Source organism: Phoenix dactylifera, chromosome 8 (genome assembly GCF_009389715.1).
Source record: "Phoenix dactylifera cultivar Barhee BC4 chromosome 8, palm_55x_up_171113_PBpolish2nd_filt_p, whole genome shotgun sequence".
NCBI lineage: Eukaryota > Viridiplantae > Streptophyta > Magnoliopsida > Arecales > Arecaceae > Phoenix > Phoenix dactylifera.
Window position 1 is genome coordinate 19,916,921 of NC_052399.1, and position 16,495 is coordinate 19,933,415.

Genomic DNA, 16,495 nt, shown 5'->3' on the forward strand with positions numbered 1-16,495 from the left:
AATGTGCATTCGGGGTCACCTCCGGCAAATTCCTCGGCTTCATCATTACACAACGAGGAATCGAGGCCAATCCAGATAAGATCCGAGCCCTCCAAAGGATGACGCCTCCCAGGACGGTCAAGGAGGTACAGCGGCTCACGGGCCGAGTGGCAGCCCTCGGGAGGTTTATCTCCCGCTCGGCCGAGCGCTGCCTTCCATTCTTTGCAGCCCTCAAGAAGCCGAAGAACTTTTTGTGGTCGAACGAGTGCCAGCAATCTTTTGAAGAGCTCAAGCACTTGCTGGCTTCCCCTCCCCTACTCACGAAGCCTCAACAGGGTGAGCTCCTCTACTTGTATTTAGCTGTCTCCCCTGTAGCAGTAAGCTCGGTCCTGGTCCGAGAGGAGGGGAAACTTCAGAAACCGGTGTACTACACCAACCGGGTCTTAAGGGATGCTGAGACCCGATACTCCAAGCTTGAGAAGACCGCCTACGCTTTGGTCATCTCAGCTCGGAGGCTCCGACCCTACTTCCAAGCTCACACAGTGGCTGTGCTGACTGACCAGCCGATCAAGCAGATCCTGTAGAGATCAGATCGTGCGGGTCGGATCACTAAATGGGCCATTGAGCTTGGGGAGTTCGACATTGAGTACCGGCCCAGACCGGCGATCAAAGCACAAGCACTCGCAGACTTTATAGCCGAGTGCACCATACCAGATAAGGTCGAGCCTGAACCTGAGCCCACCGTTGGAGCAGACCCCGAGTTTTACATGGGCTCTACATGTCGATGGCTCTTCAAACTCGGGGGGTAGTGGAGCAGGATTTATTCTCACCAGCCCGGAGGGGGTGGTCGCCGAGCAGGCCCTGCGCCTCGAGTTTCCTGCTTCCAATAATATGGCGGAGTATGAAGCGCTCGTCGCCGGGCTTAAGCTAGCCAAAGAGCTAGGAGTGAAGGACTTGAAGGCCTTCAGTGATTCCCAGCTCGTCGTCAACCAAATTGTGGGCGACTTCGAAGCTAGAGACCCGACCATGCAGAAGTATCTCCAGAAGGTACGGGATCTCGCCTCGACCTTGGACTCTTTCCACATCCAACATATTGCCAGGTCGGAGAATCTCAGGGCCGACCAGCTATCAAAGCTGGCGTCCTCTCGCATGAGCGAGCTTCCCAAAGGGGCAGTCCTGGAATATCTCCAAAAGCCCAGCACGGACGAGACCGAGCAGACCCTCTGCACCGAGCTCGAGCCAAGCTGGATGGATGGACTCATCAGCTATCTGCAAGACGAAACTCTCCCTGCTGATGTACGAGAGACTCGCCGAATCAAGCGCCTCGCCACCCGATACATACTATACGAGGGAAAGCTCTATCGGAAATCCTTCACCTCTCCCCTTCTCAGATGCCTTCGCCCAACGGAAGCTAATTATGCCCTGCGCGAAGTCCACGAAGAAATTTGTGGAAACCATCTGGGAGGACGAGCCTTGGCCCATAAGATTCTGCGCCAAGGGTATTATTGGCCGACACTCCAGAAGGATGCTATGGATTTCGTCAAGAGATGCGACCGGTGCCAAAGGAACGCCAACGTTCAGCGCCGGCCCTCGGCTCTTTTGACTTCTATCAGCTCCCCTTGGCCTTTTGCCCAGTGGGGAATTGACATCCCTCGGGCCATTTCCTCTGGCCACCGGGCAAAGGAAGTTCCTGGTCGTCTCCATCGACTACTTCACTAAGTGGGTGGAAGCTGAGCCCCTCGCCCGGATAACCGAGCAGAAGATGCGGGATTTCGTTTGGAAGTCCATCATTTGCAGATTCGGGTTTCCCCGCATCCTTATCTCTGACAATGGTCGCCAGTTCGACAACATCCATTTCAGAGAGTTCTGCTCCGAGCTTGGCATTGACCACCGCTTCACCTCGGTCGCGCATCCTCAGACAAACGGAGAACCGAGGTAACAAATCGTACTATTTTGCAGGGTCTCAAAACCAGGCTCGACAAATCCAAAGGACAATGGGTCGAAGACCTATACAATGTCCTGTGGGCTTACCGGACTACGTTCCGCGTCCCCACCGGCGAGACTCCCTTCAACCTGACATATGGGACGGAGGCCGTCATTCCACTGGAGATTGGGCTCCCCTCTCCAAGAGTCGAGCACCACGATGCTAGCTCCAACTCTTCGCAGCTCAGAGGCAACCTCGACTTGATCGAGGAAACAAGGAAGGTCGCCCGAGTGCGTATGGCGAGGTACCAACAAAAGATAGCTCAGTACTAACAACGCCAGGGTCAAAGTCAAATCTTCAGACCAGGGGACCTTGTCCTAAGAAGAGCTGAAACCTCCCGACCAACTGAGCGAGGAAAGTTGGCCCCGAATTGGGAAGGACCATACCGAGTCACGCGCATTCCGCCGGCCCGGAGCTTATCAATTGGAGTCTCTAGATGGGACTCCCATTCCGCGGAGCTGGAGCTCTGAAAATCTCCGCGTGTACCACTAGTAGAACCCTAAGGGGGTCCCTCATCATTCAACCATTAAATTTCATCTTATGAATTTCACTCCTATGAATTTCATTTCACGATAAACTGATGGTTTGCGGACTTATTCCGAGCTCACCAATTTCTTGATTATCCCATGGCATCAGGTTTATTCTTCTTCCTAACCACGGTTGGGATGCCCTGATACCTCGGGATGGAGTACCTGCGTGGACTCCCTGAAGATGTCCATGAGTTTATGGTGCGCTCTCCATCAGCGAGCTTGGCTCGTTCTCCTACCCTGGCCACGGTCAGGGATGCCCCGAGGCGTCGGGACGCCCCGGTTACCGGGAAGCTCGAGGCGTCGAGACATGAGTAGCGGTCCTCTCTGACCGGACGAGCTCGGCTCGTGCTCCATCGACTATTGAGTAGCGGTCCTCTGACCGGACGAGCTCGGCTCGTGCTCCATCGATTATTGAGTAGCGGTCCTCTCTGACCGGGACGAGCTCGGCTCGTGCTCCATCGACTATTGAGTAGCGGTCCTCTCTGACCGGACGAGCTCGCTCGTGCTCCATCGACTATTGAGTAGCGGTCCTCTGACCGGACGAGCTCGGCTCGTGCTCCATCGACTATTGAGTAGCGGTCCTCTCTGACCGGACGAGCTCGGCTCGTGCTCCATCGATTATTGAGTGGCGGTCCTCTCTGACCGGACAAGCTCGGCTCGTGCTCCATCGACTATTGAGTAGCGGTCCTCTCTGACCGGACGAGCTCGGCTCGTGCTCCATCGACTATTGAGTAGCGGTCCTCTGACCGGACGAGCTCGGCTCGTGCTCCATCGATTATTGAGTAGCGGTCCTCCCTGACCGGACGAGCTCCGGCTCGTGCTCCATCGACTATTGAGTAGCGGTCCTCTGACCGGACGAGCTCGGCTCGTGCTCCATCGATTATTGTGTAGCGGTCCTCTGACCGGACGAGCTCGGCTCGTGCTCCATCGATTATTGAGTAGCGGTCCTCTCTGACCGGATGAGCTCGGCTCGTGCTCCATCGACTATTGAGTAGCGGTCCTCTCTGACCGGACGAGCTCGGCTCATGCTCCATCGACTATTGAGTAGCGGTCCTCTCTGACCGGACGAGCTCGGCTCGTGCTCCATCGACTATTGAGTAGCGGTCCTCTGACCGGACAAGCTCGGCTCGTGCTCCATCGATTATTGAGTAGCGGTCCTCCCTGACCGGACGAGCTCGGCTCGTGCTCCATCGACTATTGAGTAGCGGTCCTCTGACCGGACGAGCTCGGCTCGTGCTCCATCGATTATTGTGTAGCGGTCCTCTGACCGGACGAGCTCGGCTCGTGCTCCATCGACTATTGAGTAGCGGTCCTCTGACCGGACGAGCTCGGCTCGTGTTCCATCGATTATTGAGTAGCGGTCCTTCCTGACCGGACGAGCTCGGCTCGTGCTCCATCGACTATTGAGTAGCGGTCCTCTGACCGGACGAGCTCGGCTCGTGCTCCATCGATTATTGAGTAGCGGTCCTCTGACCAGACGAGCTCGGCTCGTGCTCCTACCCCAACCTCGGCCGGGATGCCCCGATACGTTGGGATGTTGTCTTTATTGGCCAAGCAAGCTCGGCTCATTCTTTACCGGCTTCAGCCAACGAGCTCGGCCCGCTATTCCATTTCTGGATTTCTCTGCCGACGTCCTCGAAGAACGGAGTCCGAGCAGAGAAGCGTCCTCAGTCGCCTCGGCGCATGGACGCATACGGTACAAGGTACCCATTTATTTAATGTTTTTTACATTATCTACTCTGCTTCTGGATTTCTCTGCCGACCGTCCTCGAAGAACGGAGTCCGAGCAGAGAAGCGTCCTCAGTCGCCTCGGCGCATGGACGCATACGGTACAAGGTACCCATTTATTTAATGTTTTTTACATTATCTATTCTGCTTCTGGATTTCTCTGCCGACGTCCTCGAAGAACGGAGTCCGAGCAGAGAAGCGTCCTCAGTCGCCTCGGCGCATGGACGCATACGGTACAAGGTACCCATTTATTTAATGTTTTTTACATTATCTATTCCATTTCTGGATTTCTCTGCCGATGTCCTCGAAGAACGGAGTCCTAGCAGAGAAGCGTCCTCAGTCGCCTCGGCGCATGGACGCATACGGTACAAGGTACCCATTTATTTAATGTTTTTTACATTATCTATTCTGCTTCTGGATTTCTCTGCCGACGTCCTCGAAGAACGGAGTCCGAGCAGAGAAGCGTCCTCAGTCGCCTCGGCGCATGGACGCATACGGTACAAGGTACCCATTTATTTAATGTTTTTTACATTATCTATTCCATTTCTGGATTTCTCTGCCAACGTCCTCGAAGAACGGAGTCCTAGCAGAGAAGCGTCCTCAGTCGCCTCGGCGCAATGGACGCATACGGTACAAGGTACCCATTTAATTTAATGTTTTTTACATTATCTATTCTGCTTCCTGGATTTCTCTGCCGACGTCCTCGCGAAGAACGGAGTCCGAGCAGAGAAGCGTCCTCAGTCGCCCTCGGCGCATGGACGCAACGGTACAAGGTACCCATTTATTTAATGTTTTTTTACATTAACTATTCCATTTCTGGATTTCTCTTGCCGACGTCCTCGAAGAACGGAGTCCTAGCAGAGAAGCGTCCCTCAGTCGCCTCGGCGCATGGACGCATACGGTACAAGGTACCCATTTATTTAATGTTTTTTTACATTATCTATTCTGCTTCTGGATTTCTCTGCCGACGTCCTCGAAGAACGGAGTCCCGAAGCAGAGAAGCGTCCTCAGTCGCCTCGGCGCATGGACGCATACGGTACAAGGGTACCCATTTATTTAATGTTTTTTACATTATCTACTCTGCTTTTGGATTTCTCTGCCGACGTTCCTCGAAGAAACGGAGTCCGAGCAGAGAAGCGTCCTCAGTCGCCTCGGCGCATGGACGCATACGGTACAAGGTACCCATTTATTTAATGTTTTTTACATTATCTATTCTGCTTCTGGATTTCTCTGCCGACGTCCTCGAAGAACGGAGTCCGAGCAGAGAAGCGTCCTCAGTCGCCTCGGCGCATGGACGCATACGGTACAAGGTACCCATTTATTTAATGTTTTTTACATTATCTACTCTGCTTCTGGATTTCTCTGCCGACGTCCTCGAAGAACGGAGTCCGAGCAGAGAAGCGTCCTCAGTCGCCTCGGGCGGCATGAACGCATACGGTACAAGGGTACCCATTTATTTAATGTTTTTTACATTATCTATTCTGCTTCTGGATTTCTCTGCCGACGTCCTCGAAGAACGGAGGTCCGAGCAGAGAAGCGTCCTCAGTCGCCTCGGCGCATGGACGCATACGGTACAGAGGTACCCATTTATTTAATGTTTTTTTACATTATCTATGCGTTGCTATACCATTGGTCGAAGAACCGAGCAATGGAGCTCGGCAAGCCAAAACTTAAGCTCAGGCCCTAGAGCCCATATCCTCGGAACCTAAAATAGATCCGAGCAGAGAAACTTATGCTACAATAGACAAGTTTCCACACATGAATATTCATTTCAAAAAGCCCGGGAGGCCTAGTACAAGAGCTCGGACCCGGCCCTTAACAAAGTATAGAGGCCGCTCCGGCTTACAAAAAGGAAAAAGAAGATAGGAAAAGGGGGAAACTACACAAAGGGCTCAGGCCCGGCGACTTCAGGAACAGCTGGCTCTTCTGCGGCCGGAGGCCCCCACGGTGGCTTTAGGGAGCTGCCTCGGTGACCTCGAGAACGATCTCGCCTTCTTCAGCTTGACCCTCCTGGTCGGTCCCGCCAGAGGTTGGAACCTCTACCTCCGCCTCCGCTTCTGGGTTTTCGACCCCAGCGCCTGGTTGAAGCAGGCTAAGGTCGAAATCTGGGAGAAGCCGCCGCAACTGATTGCGGAAGTCCTTGAAGCCCTGGATGAGACCATTGACGCCTTCCTCTTCCATCAAGTTGCGAAAACTCTTCCGATTCACGGAAGAGCTTGACGGCGTCCTGGGCCTGCTCCCGGGCCTCCTTCTCCCGAGCCTCATGGTAGGCGGCCTTCCGCTCCAAAATCTTTATTTCTCTTTCCGCGATCCGCGAGCAGAGATTGCAACGTCAAGTAGACGGATCTCGAGATCTCGGACCTTTATTCGAGCCTCCCCCACCTCCTGCTCGCGTATAGCGAGCGACGATTCGGCCTCCGTCCGGCGGGCCCTCCGCGGCGCGCACTTCGGACCTAGTCCAAAGAGTGCGCGCCTTCTCCTCTTCAAGTTCGGCGACCAGAGTCCGAACCTCGTCTTCGGCCGCCCCTAGCTTCGCTTGAAGCACTTTCTGCTCGGCCTCAGACGCGAGGAACTTTGTTTCGGCCTCCTCGCGCCCCCTTTGATGCCTTCGGGCCCGGTCCCGATAGTCTGGATGATGTGAATCATCGTCTCGGTCTCGTGGAGGCGCTGCAAGAGGGACATGTAAGAAACAGTTAAGCCAAAACACAAATTTGCACAGAGATAAAAGCTGACTTACTCGGATGGAAGAGCAAATAGCGGAGTCCATGAACTCGCCGTAGTTCATGGACCGAATTTTGGCCTGGTCGGCCGGGAGCAGCGCGACCCGAAGAACTTCGCGCGCCACTTTGTACATTATCGAGGGCCGAGTCGCCCTCGAAAACAGCCCATCCAGGAGCGTAAGGCACCCGCTCCTGAGGACCCGAAGGACCCGCCAGACCGGCGCTCAGCTGGCCTGGGTGCGGCCGACCCGTTGCTATCTTGGCTATTCCCCGGCTCAGAGCTGGGGAATTGGGGTCGAGTAGACGCTGACCGGACCGCTGCGTGGTAGAGGTGGGGCGTGCGAGCGCCAGATCTGCTGAGGTCCTCCTCCCTGGTCGGGAATTTGGAGCTTCCCGCCGACCAGGGACTTGCGAAATCGGCACCGGACACGGAGGTGCCATCGTGGCTCCGCCAGAGCCCACGCCCTCTCCCCGACCAGCCTCAGGGCGCACGGGGCGAGAAGCGCGCGCCTCAACGGTTGTGGTCGTCGAGGTCTTCGCCGAGGTCTTTGCTTTCTTCCTCGGCTCGGTCGGTTCTCCTGAGAGTTCAGCCGCCCTCTTTTGGAAGCGGGCGTAAAGGATTCGCTCTTGGTCACCATTTTTTGCGATGTCTGCAAAGATGAGCAAAATTAGAACATTAGAACAATAAGGAAATAAGAAGTTGCTGTAACGTATCCTTACCTCTGAGGAACGTGCCGAGCTCAAGCCCAACGTTCACCAGGGCGTCCTCGCTAATGAGGGCCGTTCAGCAAAAATCCCGTCCCCAAAGGCTGCGGATGGTACTGGAGATCTCCTGCTCACGGCGGAGAAAGCTGGGGGAGCCTGTTGATTGGATTTAAGTTGGGCCGGCCCCAACCTGGGGTCAAACCCCCAGGACCGTTCGGTAACCCAGGAAGAAGAATTTCTCCTTCCAACCATGAATGGATGAGGGGGCACCATGAAAAAGTGGACGACCCACCCGGAGGGCGATGTAGAGCCACTCCCCGTCTCCCGGGTTCGACTAAAAAATAAAAAGTCGCCGGAAAAACGTTGACAGAGGTAGGAATCCCCTGTAGTAAACACAGTGATAGGAACCCATCACTGCCCTCCAAGCGTTTGGAGTGAGTTGCGCCGGGACCAACTGGCATACCGCCAGCAACTCATTCACAAAAGCCTATGAAGAGGAAATCGGAGGCCGGCCCAGAGTGACTCCGAGTGCACTCCGATCCGGCCTACCGGAGGATCGGTTACCCGATCCCTTCGCCTGGCGGGTTCCAAACGGAACCCGTGAAGAGGGAAAAACCACTCTTCGGTCATCTCGACCTCCAGGACACTCATGGTGGATACTACTTCGCTAGGCAAAGAACCCATTACAAGAGAGGGAAATCAAAAAGAAGGGGACCTGGGAAAGACGCCGGAGAAAAGGGACTTCGGTCTGAGGAAGGCTGGGAGAATAGGAAGCTGGAAGCAGAAGGCAATAGAAAGAGGACAGGGGGCCGGGGGAGAGTTTATATAGACCTCCCCGACGGCCCGGATCAGCGAAGAAAGCGCTGCGTCCTGGTTAGATGATAACACGTGTCGGCCTAAAAAGACAGAACGACGCATTTAATTAGGGCTGGCGCTTCGAATGTCGAAGCGCCCCATCGGATCGTGCGAAAAGGCATCCGCAATCGAAGATCGTGCGGCCCCATCATGAGCCCACGACGCGAGGACGCTTCGTAAAAGGTGTCCCAATAATGAGGCTCTTCGGGAAAGAAGAGACACCCGCCTATTAAAGGCTCCTCGAAGCGTTCGATAATTCAAAACGCACAGTAAATCAAAATTTTCGGAATTCGTGATGACCCAATTAAAGCTACTTCCCGCGCTCCAGCTGATAGCCAACTGGAGCTCGGAAGTCGGGGGGTAGTGTTAGGGGGAAAAACCCCAAGTCATATATCCACAGAGGCGCTCCGGCCGAAGAGCGCCGACCGAAAGGCTGCTCGGCCAAGAAGTGCCGACTGGAAAGCCACTCGGCCGAAGAACCGCCGACCGGAAAAGCTGCTCGGGCCAAAGGATGCCGACCAGGAAGGCACTTCGACTAGAGGGCGTCGACCAGAGCGGCGCCAAGAGGTGCCCCACCCAAAGCTGTTCGGTTAGAAAGTGCCGACCAAAGACAGCGCCAAGGCCGCTCTGCTAGAAGGTGCTCGCCTAAAGGGCGCCGACCAGGAGTACTTGAAGCAACCCGCCACAGGGCGCCCCATTGGGCGACCAGCTCGGCTCGGCACTCTTGCCGAAGCCGATGCCTTAACCAAATGTTTAACCTCCGCCTAAAGTCCAAGGGACTGACAACTCCTACGGCTTGCGACCTGCCACTATCTCCAAGCCATCAAGGCATAAGATCTTCGCAGGTAATTCGGCACGACCTGCCATTATATGCACGAGACTCTCTCAAGTCTCCGATGCACTCAGTCATTTATGAACACGGCCCAAGACGATCTCCGGATCACTGAACCATCAGAGCGCATGGCTCTACCTGACCCGCCGGTTCATTCGGTAATAAATGCACTTACCATCCACAGACCCCAGGCCCGCTACGGCCCGGCGGTTCAAACCACTCCAACAGGTCCGATCGACCCGTGACAACTCCCTGGTTCCGGTCTGATTCGGCCTTATTTTCCACCACGCCATTAATGGGGCCAAATCGTGCCCAATTATCACATAACAGGACAAACCTCATGTCACCTTCCCAGGTAACCGAATCCTCCTATAAAAGGGAACCTGGGGGGAAGAGGAAAGGGGGACCAAAGCAAGAGAAAAAACCCGGAGCTGGAGAGAACCCTCCTAGACCGGGGGAAAAAGGAAGAAAACAGCACAGACACAATTGAACACAAGATTCCTGTCTTCTCCACATACTCTCTCCCCTGCTCTCTCCACCATACTTGCCCCCCTCTGACTTAGGCATCGGAGGGCCGGCGCCGGGGAGCCCGGCCACCGGCTTTTTTGCAGGACAGGACAGGACTGGACGCACCACCCCTCTTCGGACGCTCCCCGCCCCCCGGCGGAGGACGCAGCCAGCCGGCGCACCGCCGTCCGCCCCCTGCAGCAGCGGAGCTCCTCCTTCTCTGGCTTCGCGGCGGCCCCCGGGTCCAATTTCCAGCAAACAGATTGTGTGCCAAAAGCTTGTGAAATATTGAAGAGGATGGGAGACAAAAAGTCACACATCACCTACTCATTTACGGTTTAGTGAATAGTCAAATGCCGGAAGATACTAACGTTGAACCACCAATAAAAGTTCCACATCCTACAATCTTGTGTGCATTGCGAGACATGATATCATTAAAAATAATACAGGAAATTTTGACCCTGGCATGCTGAAGCGGCTCGAGTAAAGATTGTTTCTTCTATAAAACTTGCATTCATATATGCTTGGTTGTATTATTGTTAAATCCACTTTTCAGAAATCTTAAAGGGGAAAACTTAACATCTTCTGCACACAAGTACGCATGGGTTCGAACCCCATAGCCAGCAATGGAGCTTCTGTAATTTTTTTGACATCAAAATTAGCGGAGGACACCAAAGCACTGCCATCTTTATTACGTGGCTATCATGCCAAATTGGTGGAAGGTGTACACCGGAGAGGAGATTTGTTCAGAATCATCGCATGAGCACACCAAAAAAAAAAAAAAAAAAAAACACGAGTGAAAGAAAAAAACAAAAAACATTGTCATATAAGCTGGTATTCCAAGAGAGATAAATAAAAATATTTTTCTAACATAAAAATAAAAGGAATAATCAATTCAAAAAAAATTTGAACTATTTGAGGAGGAAAGTTTCAAGTTTCTTCTGGACTTTAATTTAGTGCAATCAGGTTATCAAATTTTTAAATTCATTTAATTCAGATGCTGACATGAATTCCGTCTGACTATTTATAATGGATTGTCACGGTGATGTCACATGAGGCATCATCCTCTTCTGCTATAATAAGCTGGTCACATAACATTGCATAACAATTTCTTTACGATAGCCAAACAAAATTCAAGATCCAAATTGAACAAATTTAAAAGTTTGATGTCATGGTTGCACTAAATTAAATTTAGTCGAAAACTCTCAAATAGTTTAAATTTTTTTTTTTGCCATAACTATTCCAAAAAAAAAAAATAAAAAAAGGAAGAGAGGCCTCATTGCCATCACTTTGTCTCGTAACACTAATCCTATGATAAAATACTTGGAAATATATAGCAAAGCCAATTTGAGAGTATAACTTGTGGAGCTTGGGCGTGATAAGTACATCTAATCCACCTTCATGAAATCAAAATTCAAAAGGATTATTCTCTATAAACCCTGCTGGTAGATTAACAGTAGTGATACGTCAACCATACCATGTTACATCATAAAAATTAGGTCCCACGAGAAATAGCTGTAAGTCCCATACGGCATCTTTGTTCCGCGTTCAAGACCAGTGCAGCCTACTCGCAGGGCTCAAATTAAAAGCTCTCCCCCACGAGACCATCAAAGCCCATCAAGCAATTCTTAGGTCTGTTTAACGGGCCCGAGCCAAGCCCGAGGCTCGGGCTCGATTCATTTCACAGAAGTTCGGACTCGAGCTTGGTACGGGAGCTCGGTATTTGGGCTCGAGCTCGGGCTTGCTTGGCAAAGCAATGACTCGGCGCGACGGGCTTGGGCTTGCCCCCAGCTCGCCAGTCTGCTCGGGCTCGATAACAAAGATCCAGTATGTTAAAAAAACTCTATTTGTATATACTCTATACAGTCCTTTGTGGGAGTGAGCAATTCAGTATATCCTCTATTTGTATTGCTTTGTGCTACCTAACAAGCTGGGTTTTGTTGGATCAGAGAGCCAGTGGGATGCAATTGGTGGAAGTTCTGGAATGGCAACAGTCCAGATGTTATAATGTTTGCATTTTAATGTTCAAGCTCAATTGGCCAAATCAATCTCTTTTAACCTTTCCCTAGATTGACTGCACTAACAGACTAAGAGATCAAATCTTCTGGCATTTCAGACTGTAACTGGAATTTTCAGTCTGTAACTAGAATGCAAACATGTCCATGAAAAAGTAAAGGCTATGGTAAGGTATAACAAGTGATATCAATATGCTATTGAAGGGAACTTTGGAATGAGTTGAAAACACAACTTGAAACAAAATATTTGGGAACGTGAGTGCAAGAAATTAAAATATATGCGATGGAGTCAACAAGCACATTCATGAAGAGAACTTCAGCTGCTTCACATTAAGCGGATTTTTTTTTCTCTTTCTTCTTTCTTTCTTTAATCACACTTTTTCAGTTCTCTGCACTGTCAACTTATCTCACCAGTCTTAATGAGGTCACATCCTCAAGGATTTTATGCCCACTCTGCTCGCTAGTTGTTTTTCCTTTGAGTAAAAGCATCACATTTGAGCTGTGAATAGGTGCTTCAATCTGTTTAACAAAGATTTGAAGTGGCAATTTATGCTCAAATAAGTATGCCAGAAGAAAAGGGAACAAATAGAACAAACTAGGAAAATTCAAGACCATAATTCCATTAGGAGCAAAGCTACCTTCACAATCTGCCCTGCTCCACCTGTTCTCTACTCTTCATGTGTTTTGTCTTCAAGTTCATGTCTTTTTACAATCAGAGTACTGTTATTGCCTGAAAACCCGAGTAATCTCTCCAATTTTGCCTTGCTCATGACCTGAGATAATTTTCACAGTGTCGCCACTTTAACATGACATCTTTTGCAACTATGGGGGAGGCTGTTTGGTTTACATTTCTTACGCTCCAACGTTGAAGCTGCAATAAAAGACACTAATATTCTTTAAAGCCAGTTACATATTTCCATTCAGGAAGTTGTAGCTCATTATACATCGTAATAGAACTATCAATGACAATGTATCTAACATAATATAATATTAGATTTAAATAATTATATTTCAGAAAAAATGAGAAACAAGATGTAAAAGAAAAATGAAGTACTAACCCTCATAACAATTGTGCATGGCTTATCCACAAAATTGATCTGTATACCACAAAATGTCCAATATATTAGAATTGCAGTCACATAAGATGAATAGTAAAATGTATGTATCATAAGGGTATAGTACATAAGAAAATATCAGAAAGAGCAAGCATTAACCTTTGTACATTCTTTATTCAACCAATTCCAGAACAATCTGAGGTGACAGAATGGAATATCCTTAAAACACACATGTTATCCCATTAAAACTCCTATCTGAGGTGCCAGAGAGGAAAGCTGTAATACTTTTCTTCATAACATAGCAGCTTTCTTATAGCAACAAAACTTGTACATCTTCAAAAAATGTTGAAGTTATGCTTAGAAAGGAAAAATGATCAAGTTAGTATTAACCACAATCCAAGCACAAAGGCAATGACAATCAAAAAGAATTTAAATGGTCTAAGTGAAACCTTAACAAACTAAAAAACATCCCATACAAATCAAGTTCTACAAAAGAGTTCAAGAAAACACAATAAACATAATAAATATCAAGTTCTCAAGTAGTCTAGTTTAGACAGCAGTCCTCCTGTTTACATTGCATAAACTCTTCATCAACCCTGTAAAATTAACAAAAAAACCAGAAATTATAAATTGACAAAACTAAGTACTAAAAGATATATTAAAATACTATAAATGGTACTGTACATTTGATGACTGCTCCAATCCAAGCTCATGATGCAACCAATCTCTAGTACAAATCAAAGCTTGTACACAGTCTCAGGCTTCAAAGAGCTACGATATTGATCAAGCACTCTACCTCCAGCACTAAATGCAGCCTCTGAAGCAACAGTAGTATAGGAATGGATAGTATGTCCCCGAGCCATCTTTGATAGATAGCGAAATTTTAGGGTGTTGGCTTCCACCAGCTCAAAGCATCAAACTTGTCATAGCCTTCATCACTAGGGCCTGTAAATATCTTCTTCTAGAATATATGTCCAACTCAGTTTTGTTTGTAGGAATAACATCCCGTTGTTGTTTAGCCCACATATAAAAGTCAACATCAGCCTTCTTTTTCTTTTCAGTTTGGAGGAGGTACTAGTGATATTGCTAGCACTACATTTATTTGTCCCTCTGAAGATGACATATGCCTTGTACGAGCCATATCTAAAAGCTTCACGAACATCATAAATATGGCGTTGAAAAACATCCACCACCATAAATTTTTGGAAAACAAAATATAATGAGCCACATTTTATAGCCGAGGATCCAAAACTGCTCCAATTGCATTAGTAAGTTACAGTCCTCCCCCATACTTCTCAAATTTTTTCATTCATTCTTCGAGTCATGCGCATCACAAAATCTCTAAGTATCGAAGGCACATATCATTTAATTTCTTTCTTCAACTTCCCAAATTTCTATAAGGACAAATTGAAGTTGGATATTGACGTCCTGAGAACACTTCTGTGGCTTCATTAAAAAACTTTCCAAAAATTTGTGAAACCACTGTAGCTCGTATCCAGTCCTCCTCGGATGAATAACCATTTATAGTTAGAGTCTCTTCCTTGTATATTGAAAACACCGGTTTGAACTCCAATGCTGACTCTAGCATTTCATATGTTGAGTTCCATCGAGTAGGCACATCAAGTTGAAGAATTTTAGAGGTCGACAACTTCAACTGTTTAACAATTTCATTAAACTTATGAAGTCGTGAAGGAGACATCTTTAGATATTTCACACTTTCGCGGATATTCTCAATTACATCCCGTATTTCTGCTAAACCATCTTGTACCATTAGGTTCAAAACATGTGCACAACAACGAACATGAAATATTTTTCCATTGAAGTAAAGCTTTCCCCTGATTGCAAAATTATCCCTCAAGATCTTGATTGCTGTGTCATTCGAAGATGCATTGTCTAATGTAATAGTGGAAACCTTATCTTCAATTTCCCATTCAGTTAGACACTGAAGAATACAATCAGCAATAGTAATTCCGTGTGGGGAAGTGCCAAGCTACAAAAATTTAAAATTCTCTTTGCAACTTCCATTCAGAATCTAAGAAATGTCCAGTGATGCAAATATACCCTATTGTTTGATTTGAGGTCCATAAATCAGCCGTTAAGCTAATTCTATCACATTTCTTAACATTGACCTCAACTTTTGCTTCTCAATTGCAAATATTTTCATGCAGTCATTCCTCAAAGTAACCCGCTCTATTAGTTCAAATTTTGGGTTAAGAGCTTTACAGAATAAAGCAAAGAACTGATGTTCCACCATCCTAAAAGGATACTCATGCACTATAAACATCTTTGCAAGAATCTCTCTTACCTTGTCTTTATCATACTTGTAAGTTGCCAGCATTGGATGACCTTGAGTATCTGAAGACGATGATTTAGGAGAAACCCAAGTAGACTCGGAGAGAGGTGGCCAGGAATCGGCCCCCCATGACGGGGCCTGCTTCATTGGAGCCATTGGGCGGCATATTCCAAGCCGGCTTCTCCACGGGGAAGGGGACCGATCGGGGGGTTCCGAGAAAGAGATCGGGGCGCGCGGCGGCGGCGATGAGGGGGCGGCCGGGACGCACTCAGGCTCGCCGCGGACGACGCGGGCGGGGCGGGGGAAGATGCAGTTGGTGGAGGACCGGTCGGAGCCGGGCGACATCGCCAGTGACGTAAAGGCTAGGGTTCCGATCGCGGGATCGGCGGGCTTCCGAAGCAAAGAAGGGATTAAAAAAGGGGGGAAAAAAGCGAGTTACGAGAGAGGAAAAGGGAGGGAAGGGTTTGGCAGGGGATTAGGGGAAATTCCGGGGCTTCACAAATGTATCATCCGATGGGAGCACGAGGGAGAGGGGAGCTGAGACTCTCTCTCTCTCTCTCTCTCTCTCGGGGTTTCTTGCTTTTGAGGGCCCGAAAAGGAGCTGTGGGAGAGCGTGTCCTTTTCTTTATAGTGGGGAAGATTAGCGAGGCGACGGGGTAATGCCCTTCCCCTTGCCCCCCTCCCCGCTTGTCTTTGTTCTGCCTGGGTTAAATCACTAATATGCCCACGTTGTTCGTGGTTTGGTTGCGTCAGCAATCCTCCTAACTACTAACGTTATCAAAAATTTATTCGCCAAAAGTCTGTAGCAGCTGATTGAAAAAACATTCGCCACGTTTTTTAGTTGCTTGACACCTTCGAGATCTCCATGAAGCGGTCAAGAGGAATGTGGATATATCCTTGAAACAAATGTGAATGGCATTGTGGCACGCTACTTATGTCTACTAAAAGACGAATAAAAGTGTTGGCTAGACCATCTTTTTTTGTTGTCCAGCATTTGAATAGATTTTGTTAGAAAAAATCAGTTAAACCATAAACTTGACCTAAGCCGGTCTCTTTGGTTCGATTTATACCGATTTGTTTTAAATTCGGATTAGTGCCAATTGAGAAAGATTTGAGTCAAAAAATTTGGATTGATTGCAATTGGAGTTTTTAAAAAACTGATTCAAACCAAACCAAATCGACCCTATATCCATATATATATATATATATATATATATATCAATTTTTATTTTTTATATAAAATAAAATTTTAATGTTTAGAGTTAGCCTAGTCTATTCTGTATCAATGCTAT

The 16,495-nt window shown here is 48.7% G+C and overlaps 1 protein-coding gene across 1 annotated transcript; it reads right to left on the minus strand.

Annotated features, from left to right (window-relative positions):
* Window positions 1–12,037: 12,037 nt before the first annotated feature.
* Window positions 12,038–15,868, minus strand: LOC103699504. Its single transcript, XM_039129187.1, has 4 exons — window positions 15,216–15,868; window positions 12,914–12,952; window positions 12,494–12,726; window positions 12,038–12,374 (listed from the first exon to the last, which is right to left on the minus strand). The coding sequence occupies exons 1-3, from the start codon at window positions 15,546–15,548 to the stop codon at window positions 12,622–12,624; spliced, it is 477 nt and encodes a 158-aa protein (XP_038985115.1). The 5' UTR covers window positions 15,549–15,868; the 3' UTR covers window positions 12,038–12,374; window positions 12,494–12,621.
* Window positions 15,869–16,495: the final 627 nt, after the last annotated feature.